General features: G+C 48.3%; 1 protein-coding gene and 1 non-coding gene across 6 annotated transcripts in view; both read right to left on the bottom strand.

Moving 5' to 3' along the window:
• The window catches only part of TRPM8 (transient receptor potential cation channel subfamily M member 8), a 74,736-nt gene that overhangs the window by 38,953 nt on the left and 19,876 nt on the right, over positions 1–15,907 (bottom strand). For 4 of the 5 annotated variants that reach the window (XR_012072400.1, XM_072960658.1, XM_072960660.1 and 1 more), the window contains exon 1: positions 1,792–1,959. Coding sequence is in view for 4 of the 5 variants with exons in the window: in XM_072960658.1 (XP_072816759.1) it covers positions 1,792–1,875 (84 nt within the window). In the remaining variant the exon portion in view is untranslated. Of the gene's footprint in view, positions 1–1,791; positions 2,009–2,362; positions 2,476–5,409; positions 5,556–6,930; positions 7,061–7,879; positions 7,976–9,572; positions 9,864–13,860; positions 13,980–15,907 lie in introns of those variants that run through there. The other variant, XM_006209134.4, reaches the window with a different exon arrangement.
• Positions 14,692–14,765, bottom strand: TRNAG-ACC (transfer RNA glycine (anticodon ACC)). Its single transcript has one exon. It is a non-coding gene; the product is annotated as a tRNA-Gly (tRNA).

Raw genomic sequence — 15,907 nt, 5'->3', positions numbered from 1 at the left:
TCTGCTTCATTCAAGCGGGGTATTCTCACTCCCTTGCTGCTGATACACAGCAAGCTGAGAAAAAAGCTGAAGTCCTAGACGCTAGTATTTCAGGATGTGACCTGTTCCGAAATAGGGTCCTTACAGCTGTAAATCACTCAGATGAGGTCACACCGGAGCTGGGTGGGCTCCTGATCCGATATGACTAGTGTCCTTATGACAAGGGGACACCTGCACAGGGACATGCACACCGGGAGAAGCCGTATGGGTGTGTGGACAGCACATCTCCAGAAGCCGGGGAGGGGCTTGGAGCAGATTCTCCATCATATCCTCAGAAGGAACCAACCTTGCCCACAACCGGACCTCAAACTTTCGGCCTCCAGAACGACACAGCGATGGCCTCGTGTTGTTTAAGCCACCCAGCTGGCGGCGCTTGGTCATGGCAGCCCTCGTGAACTAACACAGAAGTGCCCAGGGGGAGGGTGTAGCTCAGCATGCGTGAGGTCCTGGGTTCAATCCCCAGCACCTCCTTTAAAAATAAATAAACAAGTGAACCTAGTTACCTCTCCCTCCCAAAACATTTGAAAAAAAAAAAAGTGCCCTGGACTTGACTGTGACCTCCTGAGCCAATGCCACGGCTCCCACAAGGCTGACCTGACGTCACAGAGACCCCGTCCTGAGGGAGAATTGCTGGGAGATAGAAAGCCTGATGATCTTATGCTCAGCGATGACCCCCACCTGCACCCCACCTCCACCCCACACCTGCACCTCCTACCTGCTCGGCAAGCGAAGGCAGATCCAGGGCCCTGGTGCCAGGACGCCTGCCACCCCTTGTACCCGTGGTAGGTGCCGCTAATTGATTTAGATACTCTCCTGCTAAAAGCAGAGCCTCAGAACCTTTCACAACCCAGAGCCCTTAGAAGCCACCAAAAAAAAAAGTCTATTCGAGTTGGCATGATAGTAGAAACCAACTTAGGATTCCTATCACAGGCAGCAACTCTGTGAAGTCCAGAACAGCATCCTTTGCCCCTCCAGGTACCTTGTATCGCTAGGCACAGTATCTCGTTAACTGTAAGTACGCAGGCCACACCTGCTGAATGGCTGTGTGCTTGGATTTGGGCTGAGAAGGGACAGCAAGGGTGACAGCAACTGCAGCCCTCCCCCATTTTGCAAACTACCATCTTGCAACGATTGTCTGGGACAGCACCGACCTTCACCACCACCGTTAATTTATTCAACAGTTACTAACAGACCACCTGCTACGGGCCAGGTCTGGGCTAAAGTCTGGCTTCCAGGGTGGGAAGAAGGTGCTGAACAGCGCAGACCCCCAGGAACTGCAGAGAAGCGCCGTGAGTGACACGAACTCCCTGAGAGCCAGCAGGACTCACGTGACTTTCCAGCACTGTCAGCCCGACGCACTGGGCGTTAAGAGGCTGTGGGCTGGAAAGTCCTCCCAAGTCCCCTGCACTCACCGAGCCGCCTCCCCCGGTCACGGTAACGCCAGGATCTCAAGCGGCTCCTGACGGCAGGAGTGGGCCTACAGCCCAAGGTCAGCCCGCTCTTTGAACACATTCCCGACCTGACTCACTTATCTCCATCAACCGACATTCTTTAGAGAGCCAAGTGTGGGCTTGGTGCTAACACAGCTCGTGGACGCTGAGACGCTGGAAGCACATCTCCACGCTCACAGACAGCCACCTAACGGGAACATTTATTTGGGGGAAACGAGGACTTTGCCTGCTCCTCTTTGGCGTGAGGAAGACGCCAGCCCCTGGGGAAGAAGGAGGTGCCCTCCTTGGGGGCTGCCCTTACCTGTCTCACTTCATCACAGAACAGGACAAAGACCAGCGCGTAGAGGACCAGCTCCGGGGGGTGGGGCACGGAGTGGAAATCCATCAGCAGCACGTAGGCAAAGAGCAGGAGGAAGGCGATGTAGAAGACCACGTTCCAGGAGAAGACCACAAACGGGGACGTGAAGAAGGCCACGTAGGACCACAGCAGCTTCCTGTGCTTGTCCAGGGGCTTCTTCCTGGACCAGGACGGGGAGCGCCGTCAGTGTCCCAGCAAACACACTGTGTGGGCTACAACGCGCCTCCTGAACACACATGAATACAGAGCCCAAGCTGGCCCCGGGAGGGGAGGGGTCCAACTATTCTGAGAAGGACTCAACCAAAATTCAGCCCTTGGCACTTCCTCATCAACAAATCCAAATTCTGCCTCGGATACTGACCACGTGACCCCACTCCCATCCGTCTGAGATCAAACCCAGGGGAAGCCGGAGGAGACCCCAGAAGAGAGCCAACGTCGTAAGTTCCAGGCCTTACGATCCTTTACACACACACACACACACACACACAACTGAATGTGTGCCTCGGTTTCATACCGAAATGAGATAAAGCCACAGCCAGCCAAAGGTATGATAAACAGACACAGGATAATCTTCCAGTTCTTGGTGTCTCGGGAAATCTCCCCGTACCATTGCTTGGACAGAAAATTCTACAGGAAACAGAGGAAAGGACACAGGTCCTCATTAAGGCAATGACCTGCCAGATGGCATGCGACCGTTCCACCCAGCCCTCAAACCTCCCCCAAATAATTACTCTCGGAGGCAACGTCCCCACGCTTTTGTATTAGTTACCTGGACTCTCAGGGGCTACGATAAAACTGTTTAAAATCCTGTTTGATTTTCAGTCCTTTCTTAAGTTGGGTTCTATGAGCTTTTTTATTATTTTTTATTGAAGTATAGTCAGTTTACAATGTTGATGTCTAGTGTGCAGCACAGTGTTTTAGTTGTCCATGTATCTATTCTTTTTCATAATCTTTTCATTCCAGATCATTACAAGATGTTGAACACAGTTCTGTGTGCTAAACAGGGGACCTTGTTGTTTGCCTGTTTTATACATAGTAGGGTTCTATGAACTTTAAACTAGAGGTTGTATGAGTCCAAATTCACTAAGCCTACGAATTTTAACCAGCCCTAACTGTTATTATGTAAGCTTAGACAAGCGTCTGTGTAGTTCCTCTCTCCCAAAAGGTCACAAATTCACACATTCAGTGTTATCTGCATGTCCCCCCTCTGCTGGGGGCAGACAGGTGGCACTTGTCAGGAAACTAAAAGGAAGTCAGGAAGGGAGAGACCGCTGGTGTCTCCACACCAACTCGAGCTGCAACGCCCCGAAAAGCCGCACTTCGAGTCCGCACACAAGGGGGGAGCCTAGGCTGGGCCACATCGAAGGACCACACAGCTCTCAGAAAAGACCGTCATCAGTCAGAAGGGGGCTGGCGTGTCTCTGTGGCCAAGCAGGGGGGCCCCCGAGGCCTTCCCAGCACTGACCGGAGGGCTCGGACCCAGATGCCCACCCACCCCGGCACTTCCCTCTGGGAAAGGACGGCTTCTCCGGGGAGCCCTGTCACGCTCTGCCTGGGCAGCTGTGGCCCAGCGTGTGCCTGGCCCACGAGGGGCAGCCCCGGATGCACCGCAAGCTGCAGCTGGTGGGTGAATGCCAGTGTCCTCGGGCTCAGGAGGGCGACACCGGGGCAGGTCCACGCGGCTCCCAGAAGCCCCCAGAAGCCGCACCCCGTGGCAGCTTCCTCCCCAGCACACCTGTGTCTGCTTTCTTCCCTTTCCCTCCCCCTCCCCCATCTCACTGCCCCACTCCCCTCACCCACCTCCTGGACTCACGTCCAGAACAAACTAGCTGCACCCACGTCGTTTGGGGTCTGCTTCCACGGGACAAAGACAAGGTATGTCCAGCCCTCACTCTTGTGGTCCAGCCGGGGTGATGGGCAGCCAGGCCATCGCCAAGTGGCACCATGAGGCCCCCGATCACAGAAAGCTGCCCGCAAGCTCAGTCCCACGGCCACCAGGGACAGCCGACCCCACGCAGCAGCCCTCCCACAGGAAGCACGTTCCCCAGTCCCAGGGGCCTGGCAGTGAGACTGTCTGTAAACACCAATGAACTGGCATCTGGTTGGAACCCTCAGGACTGGTGAACTTGGACGGAAGCGTGAGTCAGCCTCCCCAGGGCCAGCAAGATGGGGCGAGAGCAGAGCGTGGCGGCTGCGGCAGCTGTGGCGGTCTCCCGGGCCACCCCCACCCCGGTGCCAGCCTCCCTCCAGCCCGCCGCGGTGCAGAGGCTGAACCTGAGCGGCTGCAAGACGCCTCGTGAGTCTCAGCATCCAGGACCACATCCATGGACTCGAGCTCAGCGGCAGCGGCAGACGGAGTTCTTTCACAAACCCCGCTAGTTACTGGCTGCGTGGCATGATGGTAAGTCCGTAAGGCAGACAATCATCACGGGATCAAGCCCCAGCATGGCTACTTCCTAGCAGCAACCTGAGGACTGTTCCAGAACCTCCCTGAGCTCCCGAGTCCCCATCAGTAAAATAGGATGACGTCCACCGCCATGTGTGCTGGGAAGATGAAACGTGATCACGCATATCAGTTGCATGCAGACGGCATGCGTCCGTCCGTCTCTTCCCTACCCTCCTCCCCTTCACCCCAGGCGCCTCCAGCTGGGATGGTGGGTGGAAAATCTCACTCCAAAACCTGGGACACCAGGTGCAACCCACTGTTAATTTAACTCAGGGCAGGAAACCTCTACACTGGCTGAACCCACTTCACTCTAGTTTCTCTGCTGCCATTTCTACTAATAACTGTTGCAACAGGAACGGCCGACACAGAGGGCACTGTTCGCATGTCCTCACTGAATCGTCACAGCAGCCTCTCCTTTGCCCCTATTATGCCCATTTTACAGATGAGGAAACTAAGGCCCAGAGAGCTGGTGTAACCTGGCCCATCACCACACCCAGTTAGAGACACGCTGGAGCCAGAGACCCAGCTCATAATCATGGGCTGTCCTGTTTGCTTTGTGGAAATGCAAGGAATATTCTCTCTTTTGCACCATCTCCAGAAGCAAGGATCTCCACCGACGCCTGTGCCCCGTCTTCTCCGTAACATCACCCAGCGCTCCTGCTATGGCCTTTAAATCGGAGAAGATTCATTTTTAAAATTATACATACATCTTTTAAACTATGTTTTCAGGGATTTTTTAATTTTGTTTTCAGCTTTTTATTTCAGGGGGGCAGTTAATTAAGTTTACTTATTTATATATTTTAATGGAGGTCCTGGGGGTTGAACCCAGGACCTCGTGAACGCTAAGCATGCGCTTTACCACGGAGCTATATACCCTTTCCCATTCTTTTTTTAACTTTTAAAAATTATTTTTAGGGGGCAGGTAATTAGGTTTATTTAACTTTTTGATGGACGTACTGGGGATGGAACCCAGGACCTCATGCATGCTAAGCAGGCACTCTACCACTGAGCTCTACACTCCCCCTTTTAAAATTATATTTTCATACGCTGCTAATAGCATCTGATGGAAAAGGCCCCTTCCTGGGCGTGATGTTTGATGACTGTGTGTTGTTTACCTGGACCCCAGGCTGGGCGATGAAATGCTGGTCCGTTGCCTCCACCGCCAGCTCCAAACAGTTGCTCCCACCCCAGGCTTCACAGGAATAGACCAGGAGCTGTTCCGCCAAGTCTTCGTCGCTGCTGTAACACTCTGTGAACAGCTCTGAGCGACATTTATCACCGGAGAGAGGGAAGCTGGAGGCGGGGCTGACCAATACACCAAACTTGCCCACGCCCACCTCCCCAACCAAGCCCTGACTTCCAGAAAAGCCTAGCGGTGAGCACAAGGCGTAGAGAAGGAACACCAGCACAACAGGACTCTCTACCGAACAAGGGGACCTTCTTTAAGCACCACACGCCCAGCACAGCGCCTCCTGGTGGCAGCTGTCCAGAAATGCCCACTCCATGCCCTCTTCGGTGGGGGCTCAGCCACTGGGGAGAGGACCCAGGCCTTCTGCCCCCTTCAGAGGGCAGCCCCTTCCAGCTCATCTGCCTTCTGGGCTTTCCTGATGAGGTTTCTTTGCAAATAAAGCACAGGACAAGAAACCCCCAAATGGTGTTAGAAACCCCAGCCTACTGCATTGAGGGCGTGCCTACGTTTTGAGACTTATCACATACAGACTAAAATGCTGATCCTCAGAAGAAATGTCTTGAAAGTCAAAACATTAGGAGCCACTGCCTTGTTGAAGTCAATCAGAAAACAAGTTATATCTTCAGACTTTTAATACATTAAAATAAATAATTGAACACCTTTTCTCCAACCCAGAGAAGCTAAACTCAAGAGCATTTTTTCATTAGCTAAGACAACAGACAAACAAGCCTGCATTTTGCAGCGAACCACGCCGCAAACTCCCAAGTGGAAAAGAAAACCCTGAGCTGGCCTGAAGCTCTCTGTTGCTGGAGGCAACTGGTCTTGGATTTCTCGCATCCCCTCAGTCTGAGCCCTTGGAGCAGGTGAACTGACAAGCTTTGATGGAGGACAGGTGAATGGCAGAGGACAGACATTCCAGGCACGTCACACTTAGCGATGCCTCTGTGCCCTTCTATTCCAGATAGTGAGAGACGTCGCCCTGCGGCTGGGCAGCTCACCTGTAGCCTCACAGAAGCTCCGAGTCTCCTAAGCTTGGGGAGCTGTAGAGCCACCAGCACCAGCCCTATTCACATCACCCCCTAGGGAATCGAGGCACGGGTACCACCTCAAGATACTGTTCTGCCTTTGCCATTGGTAGTAAGTTATGTGCATCCCTGACCCAGGGGTCTGGGGTCTCCATCAGTATTTGTATAGGGAACTGGCAGGCTGACTTAGCTTGCAAGTCAGGTAAAATCCCAGACCTGCCACGGTTTCTGAATAGCATCCCCAAAACAAAACAGCCCAAAGCTCCCTGTGGTGCGGCGTTACTCAGATCTGGCCTGGGCGTGGCCCTGGGCGGCTGTGGGATGAGAGAGCCCACATTTTCCCACTTGCATTCTTGGAAAAGCCAGTAAGTGCCACGGGCGCCTGCCTGTAGCGGCCGCAGGTCCCATCCCGGGAGGCTTACCCACTGCCCGGGTCTCGTACTCGTTGGCCAGCTCCTCGGACTCCCCGGCTGCATTGATGTCGTTCTTCACCTTGGCCAGGGTCTTCAGAAGCTTGCTGGCTCCCAGGGCTGCCAGGGTGCAGCCCTTGGTCTTTCAGAGGGGCGAGAATGTTCGGGTTAATCCGTAATCCCTTGACGTGGTGGAGCCAGCATCAGAGTCAGACAAGACAAGGGCAAACTCGTGGCAAAAGCAGGAAATGGTAAAAATCAGAGCTGTTCATAATGACACCGAGTACAATCTGCAATGTGCGCAGTCTTGAACCTGACTCTACTCGCAGTCCTGAACGTGGAATCAGCATATAAAAAGAAAATATCAAGATAAATGCAGGAGACGCTGACAGTAGGACAGCGGGGGGCCTGACCACGCGCCATCACACCGCCGCGGCTCAGAGGGGGAAGCGGCCAAGGACACGGAGACTGGGCACTGCGGTCAGTGAGACTGGGTGGGAATCAGTGCTCAGTACCCAACTGCATGCTCTCAACATGGAGAATGTAGCTTCGTTTCCACTTCATAAATCATTTGTAAAAATCACTACGTGCAGAATCCCAAAGAAAAGTCTCAATCATGTCCCGAAGCAACATTTGCACAGGCCCTGCTTCCTGTCCACAATGCAATAAAGCTGGGGATTAATTTTTAAATTAAAATTAACCCCCCCACACTTGGAAAACAGTCACAAATCCACACACACCTAAGAAGCAGGCGCCTACTGGACTGCCCACCAAGCACAGAGGCTTTTCAAGGACCTCTCATCCCAAGCACATCTCTGTTCCCATGGAAACAGGCACAACTGGACCCACCAACATCAAACACCCCATTGTACTGATGATGTTTTAGGTTAGGCACTTAAGTTTTGAGAGGGTCACAACAGCCACAGCAAAGCATACACTCGCCGTGGACCTGGATATTTACCTGCTCCCAAATGACTTTGGAAAGTTCCTTCTTGTTCTGAAGAATGGCCCAGATGAAAAGTGCTTGCAGGGGGTGCCGGGTAATAGGAGACACGTCCTGGGAAGGGTTAGAACATGTGGTCAGCCCATGCAAACGGAACATCACTTAAGCAGCGGCACTACTACAAGAATGAAAACGGGGTCAGGATGCCCTAGCAGGGTACCCCGCGTTTCCAGGTCTCTATGACTTGGTGTCTGAATCCATTTTAATAGCACAGTGATGTGACTTTCATCTCCACAACTCACCAGGTGGTATAATTTGACCCAGAATCTTTTATCTGTCATAAAAGTCCACGTACAAGTAGATGGGAAGGTTTAAAGGGTGAAAAAATGTGCTGACAGCAATTTAAAAACTGAATGACTTCTGACAGGCTGAAGAGAAAGCAGTTCCTTTGCATCACGTAACTCCCTTTCTCATCCAGAAAAATCGTTCGAACTAAATTCTAACTTTCCTATAATTTAAGTTCAACCATCACAACATAAAAATTATACCCATTTCTTTGGAGCGTTATTCAAAATTTCAATTCATAACACATCAATTAGAATCTCAGCTCCTATTCAGCCTCCCAAATCTTCCAACGGAACCTTTCCAGTGAAAAAACAACTATATGGATATATTCTTTTTAAACTTCCCTACAGGTTTTACCAAGATCCGAAATGTTTCTGGCACAGTTATAGATACTGCAGACAGTTTTAACATAAATCACATCAAACAAAAGCTTTCTAAACATGTCCAGTTCTTTCAAATATCCAGCTTCTTTAGATTTTTGCCACACGGACACATACATTGAAATTCAAGAACTATAAACAATAATGACCTAGTCTGAGTTTCCCCAGAAGCAACCGAGCATTTGAGACAAGTAGCTTGAGAGGTGATCCCAGGAAAACCAATAAGAGATTGAGAAAATGAAACTGGAAAAGAAAGAACCCACAAAGGGAACATTATCAACAAGTCATCATGGTTGGTAACCAGAGATTTAATCCCACGAGGCAACCTAGGAGCTGGTGTAGAACACATGCCTCAGAACCATCTCCTCTGAGCAGGGAGGCTGTTGGGGTATTTATACACCAGCTTCCAGCCATCACTGGGCTCCAACAGACAAAACCTTCAGCAAAGAGCTGTAGGTGCTTTCAGTCGGAAACTGGGTCTGCCTCAGGAAATCCCGAGAGAATACAGGTGATCTATTCACCACATCCTCTCATATGGAAACCTGGCTTATCCCTTTGGAAATATCCACTGCCCCTTTTATGCACAAAAGAATGCTTGGCAGTTCTCCAGTCCTCTGCAGGGGTAGCAGAGAACTATTTTAGGCAGATCATATCCAAAAAGTATGAGCAGGCAGTCATTTGTTTGTCCCTGTTCCCTGTTAGATGACTTCAGAAAGTGTGTCACACCGAGCTTTGCAATTAAGAAACACTGCAACCACTAGTTTGAAATATAGCACAGAGAATAAAGCAAGAAAATTCGCCACTTGTTAGCTCACTTGGACTTGCTAGCACAAATAAAGGCAGGAGAAAAAGTGAACAATCCCAATGTGTTAACTACATTACGGCAATGAGGTAGGGAGTAGGAAAGATGGAGGTAGAGAAACATTTTTTGAAAGAAGATTCTAAACGTCAGAGGATTCAAGCAGATAACGGTACCCAGTACATACATGCAGTTCCACATCCATCTCATCCTTGCTATTTCTGTCTTCCTTCCGGAAGCCTCTTCGGAAATTAGCAACCAGTTTCCAGACGAACGTGAGGAGGGCGTCATTGTAGGAGTTCTTGGCGATCTGCAGGTTCTGATACACCAGGCTGCTGAAGTGATTGGAGAAGAGCTCGGTGAGGACGTCACTGGTGAGGAACTTCCGCAGGTTCAAGCCATTCTCCAGAAAGAGGCGCACAAACTTGGGTCTGTCCTTAATGAGAGCCGTAAACATGACTTCTTGAAGGTCAGCAGACTGAGGAGAAGGAGCAGAGAGAGAACTCACAACCCAAGTCCACTCAAGGAGACACAAAGCATTCTCCTCAGCCACATTGCATTTGCATCCACAAAGTATAGCATCGGTATCTTCACCTTTGCTTTCAATTCTGCTTTGGGAATAAAATTTATTTTTTTCAATCACAACACAACATTGTATTACAGCTCAAACGTGGAGACATGGGAAGCAGCGTGGCGGAATCCTTGAGATCAGCCGGATGTGGGCTTGGATGGGACTTGGCCTCTTGCCAAGTGAAATGGGAGAATGACGCCCACCTAAGGACGGTATTGATCAAGAATTGTATTCCAGTGTCCGGCACACAGGAAGCACCCACTCCCTTAGGGGCAAGGGGCTAGCCTGCAGCTCACACCGTTTCTCTGAAGCCTACAGTAAACACCGATCGTGAGCCAACCCCCAGCCAGCTCTTCCCTCCCTGCCACGGGGATCGTCCGGCTGCCCTTCACGTGCCACGAGGTCAATGCCTGGTCATGTCACACAGTCATGAGCCATCGGAACACTTGACAACTATACCTGGTCATTATTTATCTTCATCTCTACTGCCTGGGCTCCTGATAAACCCCATCCCATAGAAGCTTAACTGGGAATCTTCGTAAAGACAATTAATGTGACCCTCAGACGCACCCAGTGGTCTATGGGCTACACCAGCTCTCAGATACATTCTGATGGTCCTCCAGAGTATCTCTTACAATCTGCTTCAATTGCCAACATTAAAAATTAGACGGTTCATAAAAATCTACCTTTCCAGCATTAAAATCCAGATTCACGAGGAAACCCCGGAAGCTCTAACAGCACAGAGAACCATCAGCTGGGGCCAAGTGGCAGCGGCCCCGGGAGCCTGGGCACTGCAGCCCACCCAGCCCTCTCCTCACTTGGCTCGTCTGAGCCCGGCTTCAGGAACAGCCCCTGCCCAGGGCAGCATTAGCAGCTCCTGTTTCTGTCTGATGTTGGTCTCACAGGGATCACACGCTGCCTGCAGAGGGAACTGCCAGGGGTCCCCTGAGTCCCCCGACTGTGGCTTCAGGTGGGACGGGGATGCGAAGAGGGGGCTGCCCTGGGGTCAACAGCCACTGCTCTTTCTCCTCTGTCCCCGAGGCTAGTGTTCCTTGTGCCCAGCCTTTCACGTTTCCTTCTAAATCTGTGTGCCTTTCCATTGATCACACATTTTTTTAGCATAAGGCAGTGTTTCTCAAACTACAATCAGAGCCATCTGGAGGGCTATTAAAGCACAGGTTGCTGCTGTCAACCCCGGAATTTCTGCTCTGGCAAGTCTGAGGTAGAGTCTGACCATGTGCGCTGCTAACAAGTTCCCGCTTCTCCCTGCACCACCACCGGTCCACGGACCACTCTCTGAGAATCACCAGCACACGGGGCAGAGAAAGGCTTGACAGTCAGACACATCTTTGTTTCCAACCCTTGGTTCCACCATGACCTTACGTGTGACCAAACAAGATTGTGTCTCTGAGCCTCAGTTTGCTCTTCTGGAAAACAGGTGCTTGTGGAGATGGAATGAGGTAACACAGGTCAAGGAGGCTTCAGGGATTCAAGTTGAGAGCAGGCCCTAAAAACGCCATCAGTTAGGCCCTGCCCGTGGTCCCCATGGAGCCTTGGGTTATTAACCAGTGAAATGAGATAATCCCTGTGGTGGCTGGTGTGAGGGCCAAGAGAACCGGCCCAGTGAACGAGCTTACACAAATGTTCCCACTATTCCAAAGATTTTTATTTCTAAAGAAAGACGTATATAGGGCTTAATACGTGCCAACGTTCTAAGCATTTTAGAAACATTATCTGATTTAACCATCGTAACAATCCAGCGAGGCAGGCACTGCTATTATCAGTATCTCCATTTCCAGATGAGCAGTGGTGTGCTGGCCAATGTTTAACCACCAACTCTCTGGAAGAAGACACTGAGCCCCGACCTGCAGCGTCTGCCCGTTCCTATGGTGTAAACGCTCCCACCACGGCCGCTTTTCAGCTACCAGTGTGACATCATTGAACACGGAACTGGGACTAGATCAGGGGTGGCACGTAGTGGTCCCAGCCCGCAGATACAACAGGCATAATCCTGAGAGCAAAGGTCACAGTAAATGTAGTAAAATAATGGGAAAGAAATGAGTCTGATTATTTATGAACTTTGTTTTTAATAAGATGTATTTGGTTCTAAATGTATATTATTTAGTTTTTAATAAAATATATATTTTAATAATGACTGCATTTAACAACTGACTCAAAAATCCCTAAAAACGGTAGCAGTAAAACCAGTATGAGCTGATTCCAACTCGCCACTGACTGAGGAACTGAGGCCTAAAGAGGTTAAGTCACTTGCAGGGGTGAAGTCATGCAGCGGCCGGCTCCCGAGTCCACACGCTTAACCATTATGCCCTTCACCCTCAGCTGAGTTAATAAAATTAAATGTACCATTCAGTACATGCCTGAGTTTATTTGTGCCATCTGACCTCACTTAAATAGAACGTTCCACACACAGAGATTCATTTATGAATCAATTAACTGGATCTACTTCCAGTTCGACTTTCTCTCAAGTAACTGAAGACTTGCAATGTGCCACAGGGTTCATTAGACTGCAAAGACCAAGCAAAGGTAATGTTTGCTAAAGGAATGAATAATTTAAGAACCCCTAAGCCATTACTTAATTTGTATTCTACTATTAAAATTGATCCATTTTAATATAAATGAAGTCTTCGTCTTTGACTAAGTAACGGTAGGCCTAAAAGTGTTTTCTGAACCTGACTGCAAAGGATGAAAGTTATGAATACATGCGCCTACGTTTTCATACAATTTTATAGGCACATGAAATTAAATTCTCGCTACCTGCTAATGACTTAATTCAGAAGAGCTGAAAATAAAGAAGCTCCTGCCTTGCAGAGTCAAGCGTCATAGTTTATAATTGTTCCCATGAAACAGAGCTCCTAAGGCAGATGTAACTCTAGTTGTACACAGAGGACATGGCTAGAAAATGCAGTCCTGCAACTCTCATCAAATTCCAAGTGAGAAAAAAATAATCCAGATGAACTTATTTATAAACCAGAAACAGATTCACAAACATAGAAAACAAACTATGGTTACCCAGGGGAAAGGGGAGGAGAGGAAGGGATAAACAGGAGTTTGGGACTAATTCATGCACATTACTATACATAAAATAGATAAACAACAAGGACCTACTGTAGAGCACAGACAACTATATTCAACATCCTGTAATAACCTATAATGGAAAAGAATCTGAAAAATTATATATATATATATATAACTAAATCACTTTGTTGTGCATCTGAAACTAGTACAACATTGTAAATAAACTATACTTAAATTTTTAAAAATTCAAAGTGAAAAAAGTCAGTTTACTAGAAAAAAATACAGATTTTTTTGGACATAAAACTTCCATTTTGGAGGGGCTTGATTGCCTGGGGAGCCCTGACTTTCTAGCTTTAAGACATTCGTTGCATATATTCAGTCAACTTATTCTATTTTTCTCTTATGCGTCTCACTGCAGACGATCCTCTTGTCAGAACTCGGCTAGGTAGGTGGGACAAGGTGCAAAATGACTACTGGCATCTTGAGTTTTAGTCGTGCTACTTCTGATAAACCCCGTCAATCACCCTGTACATATTCTCCCCTATACTTCCGTCCATCAGCTCCCAAGAGGAAATCTGCCCCTCACACCAGACAGAGAATCACCTCTTACATCATGGCTGAAGAGCTATAAACTTTGGATAATACTGGTGGACTGGTGTTACCTTAAGTTGGGGCATTTATTTTTATCATCTCTTCGTAACAAACCTGCTAAGTCCGTGCTATTATCCCATACAACAGATGAGAAAAGTGAGGCTTGGCAACACTGATGTACCAGGACAGAACACTCTTCTACACGATTTGACATTGAAGACCTTGTCAGAAATGGACCAGACCTGATGCTGGGTAACCCAGGGGGCTTCTTATTTACCTCCCATCGGCGGTCATTGGTGAAAATCTCGTCATTGGCCAGGTCCAGCTGGTTCCATTCCAGCAGAAGCTTCAGCTGCCCATTCCAGTTATCCTTATCTTGATCGTTGGTGCTAAAGGCTGGAAGAGGACAGAGAAAAAAATCCGCTCACCAAATGCTCAGAAATCAGAGAGTCAGAACCATTCCATATGGCCAATTATCAGAGCCATTTATCAAAGGAGATTCTAAGCACGTTCTCTTAGAATCTGACACTCAGAGCCGTCATTTCACTGAGTTTATTTTTATCCATATTCTGTATGTCCCAGAGTATATAATAAGGATCAATTTAGGCAATAATATCTTTCCTATCCTAACAGTGTAACTATGCTATATAGATACTTCTCCATAGAATAGACTTAGATTCCATGTTACATTTCAAGGACCACATCTCACTTTTACCAAATCTAAATCTATGAAATAATGAGCTATATTCTAACAATGGTCTACTTGTCTTCCAGAGCTAATATTTTCTGTATCTATGTACCTCTATACCCATAATTTAAATAAATATCCTTACAGCCGAATTTCTGACAAGCACAATAAGTATGATTCCAATGAATAGCTAATGCTGCACTTGCACTTACTAGGTGCTTTGTCCTGCTCTGCATTCCCTACATATGTTAATCTGGCAGCTCAATTCTACATGGTCTTCGCCAAGGATCTATTTACGTCAGGCAATTCCATCTTGATGGGATTCTAAGACAGCAAAGTTCACACATGAGAATTTTGTTATTTTTTAATTTTAATTTTTGGGGGGGGGTTATTTATTTATTTATTTATTTATTTATTTATTGAGGAGATACTGGGGATTGAACCCAGGGCCTTATGCATGGTAAGCACACACTCTACCACTGAGCTATCCCCTCTCCCATATACATGAGAATTTTAAAACTGATTTTCATTCATAAGCTTCAGGAAATCTGTAAACCCCTGAAACTGAATGCAAAATAATTTATGTGCGTGAACTATGTGTGCACGTATAACCAAGCAGGACCCTTTGTCATCGGTGATCATTTGCTATCTGTAATGGTGTTTGTAACTGCTTAACTGTGTAATGGCTTAAAGGGTTTTTCTCATTCTCTTGCTGACTAAGATTAGGCTGGAGAGGAGGGAGGCTTGGGTGGTCCACCCAACCCCCACATGGTGCTGTGTGCAGGGGTCAGGCTCAGTGCCCTGCTTTTGACCCCAGTGCCCTCCTGTTGAACTGACACCTCAGAAACAGCAGTTGGGTGTTTTGTGCATCTTGTTGTTCATAACTCACTCCAACTGTGCATGTCTGCAGTTGCTTTTGGCCCTTTGTGGTTTCCTTGTATTCTGTTGCTCAAGCTGCAGGACTCAGGCTGCAGTTGGAGGTCCTATGCCTGCTTAAAAGGCTAAAAGCATTTATCAACCTGACTTTAAGCTGCACAAGTTTTTCTCTAGAGCTCATTTCCATAGAGCCCCTTCCTATGCATCCTTTGTTCTAGGAATAAGGATATTAAGAGAGTCCCAAAGCTGGAGGTGAGCTTCATACCCAGCAGAGGGAAGGCGACCCCTGCATCTGCAGAAACAAGAACAACTTTGCAACAACTTGTTACCTTGTATGTGATCTCTATGGAAACTAGTTCTGCCCTTTGACCTCTTGAACTTTTACTATTAAATCCCTAGCCTTCTCTCCCAGGCAGGCTCACAGTCTTGGATGCATTAGCCTACTGTAATTTCCTTTGCCTGGCAAAGAAATAAAGCTGCCTTTTCTACTTTATCCAAAACTCTACCCTCAAGTCTCAGTTCAGTAAGTGGGGTACAGAGGCTATGTTTCAACAAAACATGTGTGTATATGTATGTGGAACCCCGGGACAAAGGCCCATAGCTTTTATCATATTCTCAAGGCATCTGACACTCAGATAAGGGTTGTAAACCACTGTTAGAGACAGCTCTGCAGAAAGCACTGTGATCATATTCAATCAGGATTTTAATGACATTAAAATTCTTCTATTAAATACATACAACCAAGGAGATTTAACTCAGC

The sequence above is a fragment of the Vicugna pacos genome, chromosome 5 (genome assembly GCF_048564905.1).
Source record: "Vicugna pacos chromosome 5, VicPac4, whole genome shotgun sequence".
Lineage (NCBI taxonomy): Eukaryota > Metazoa > Chordata > Mammalia > Artiodactyla > Camelidae > Vicugna > Vicugna pacos.
The sequence above is the reverse complement of the archived record's forward strand: the minus strand, read 5'-3'. Positions and strand labels throughout refer to the sequence as shown.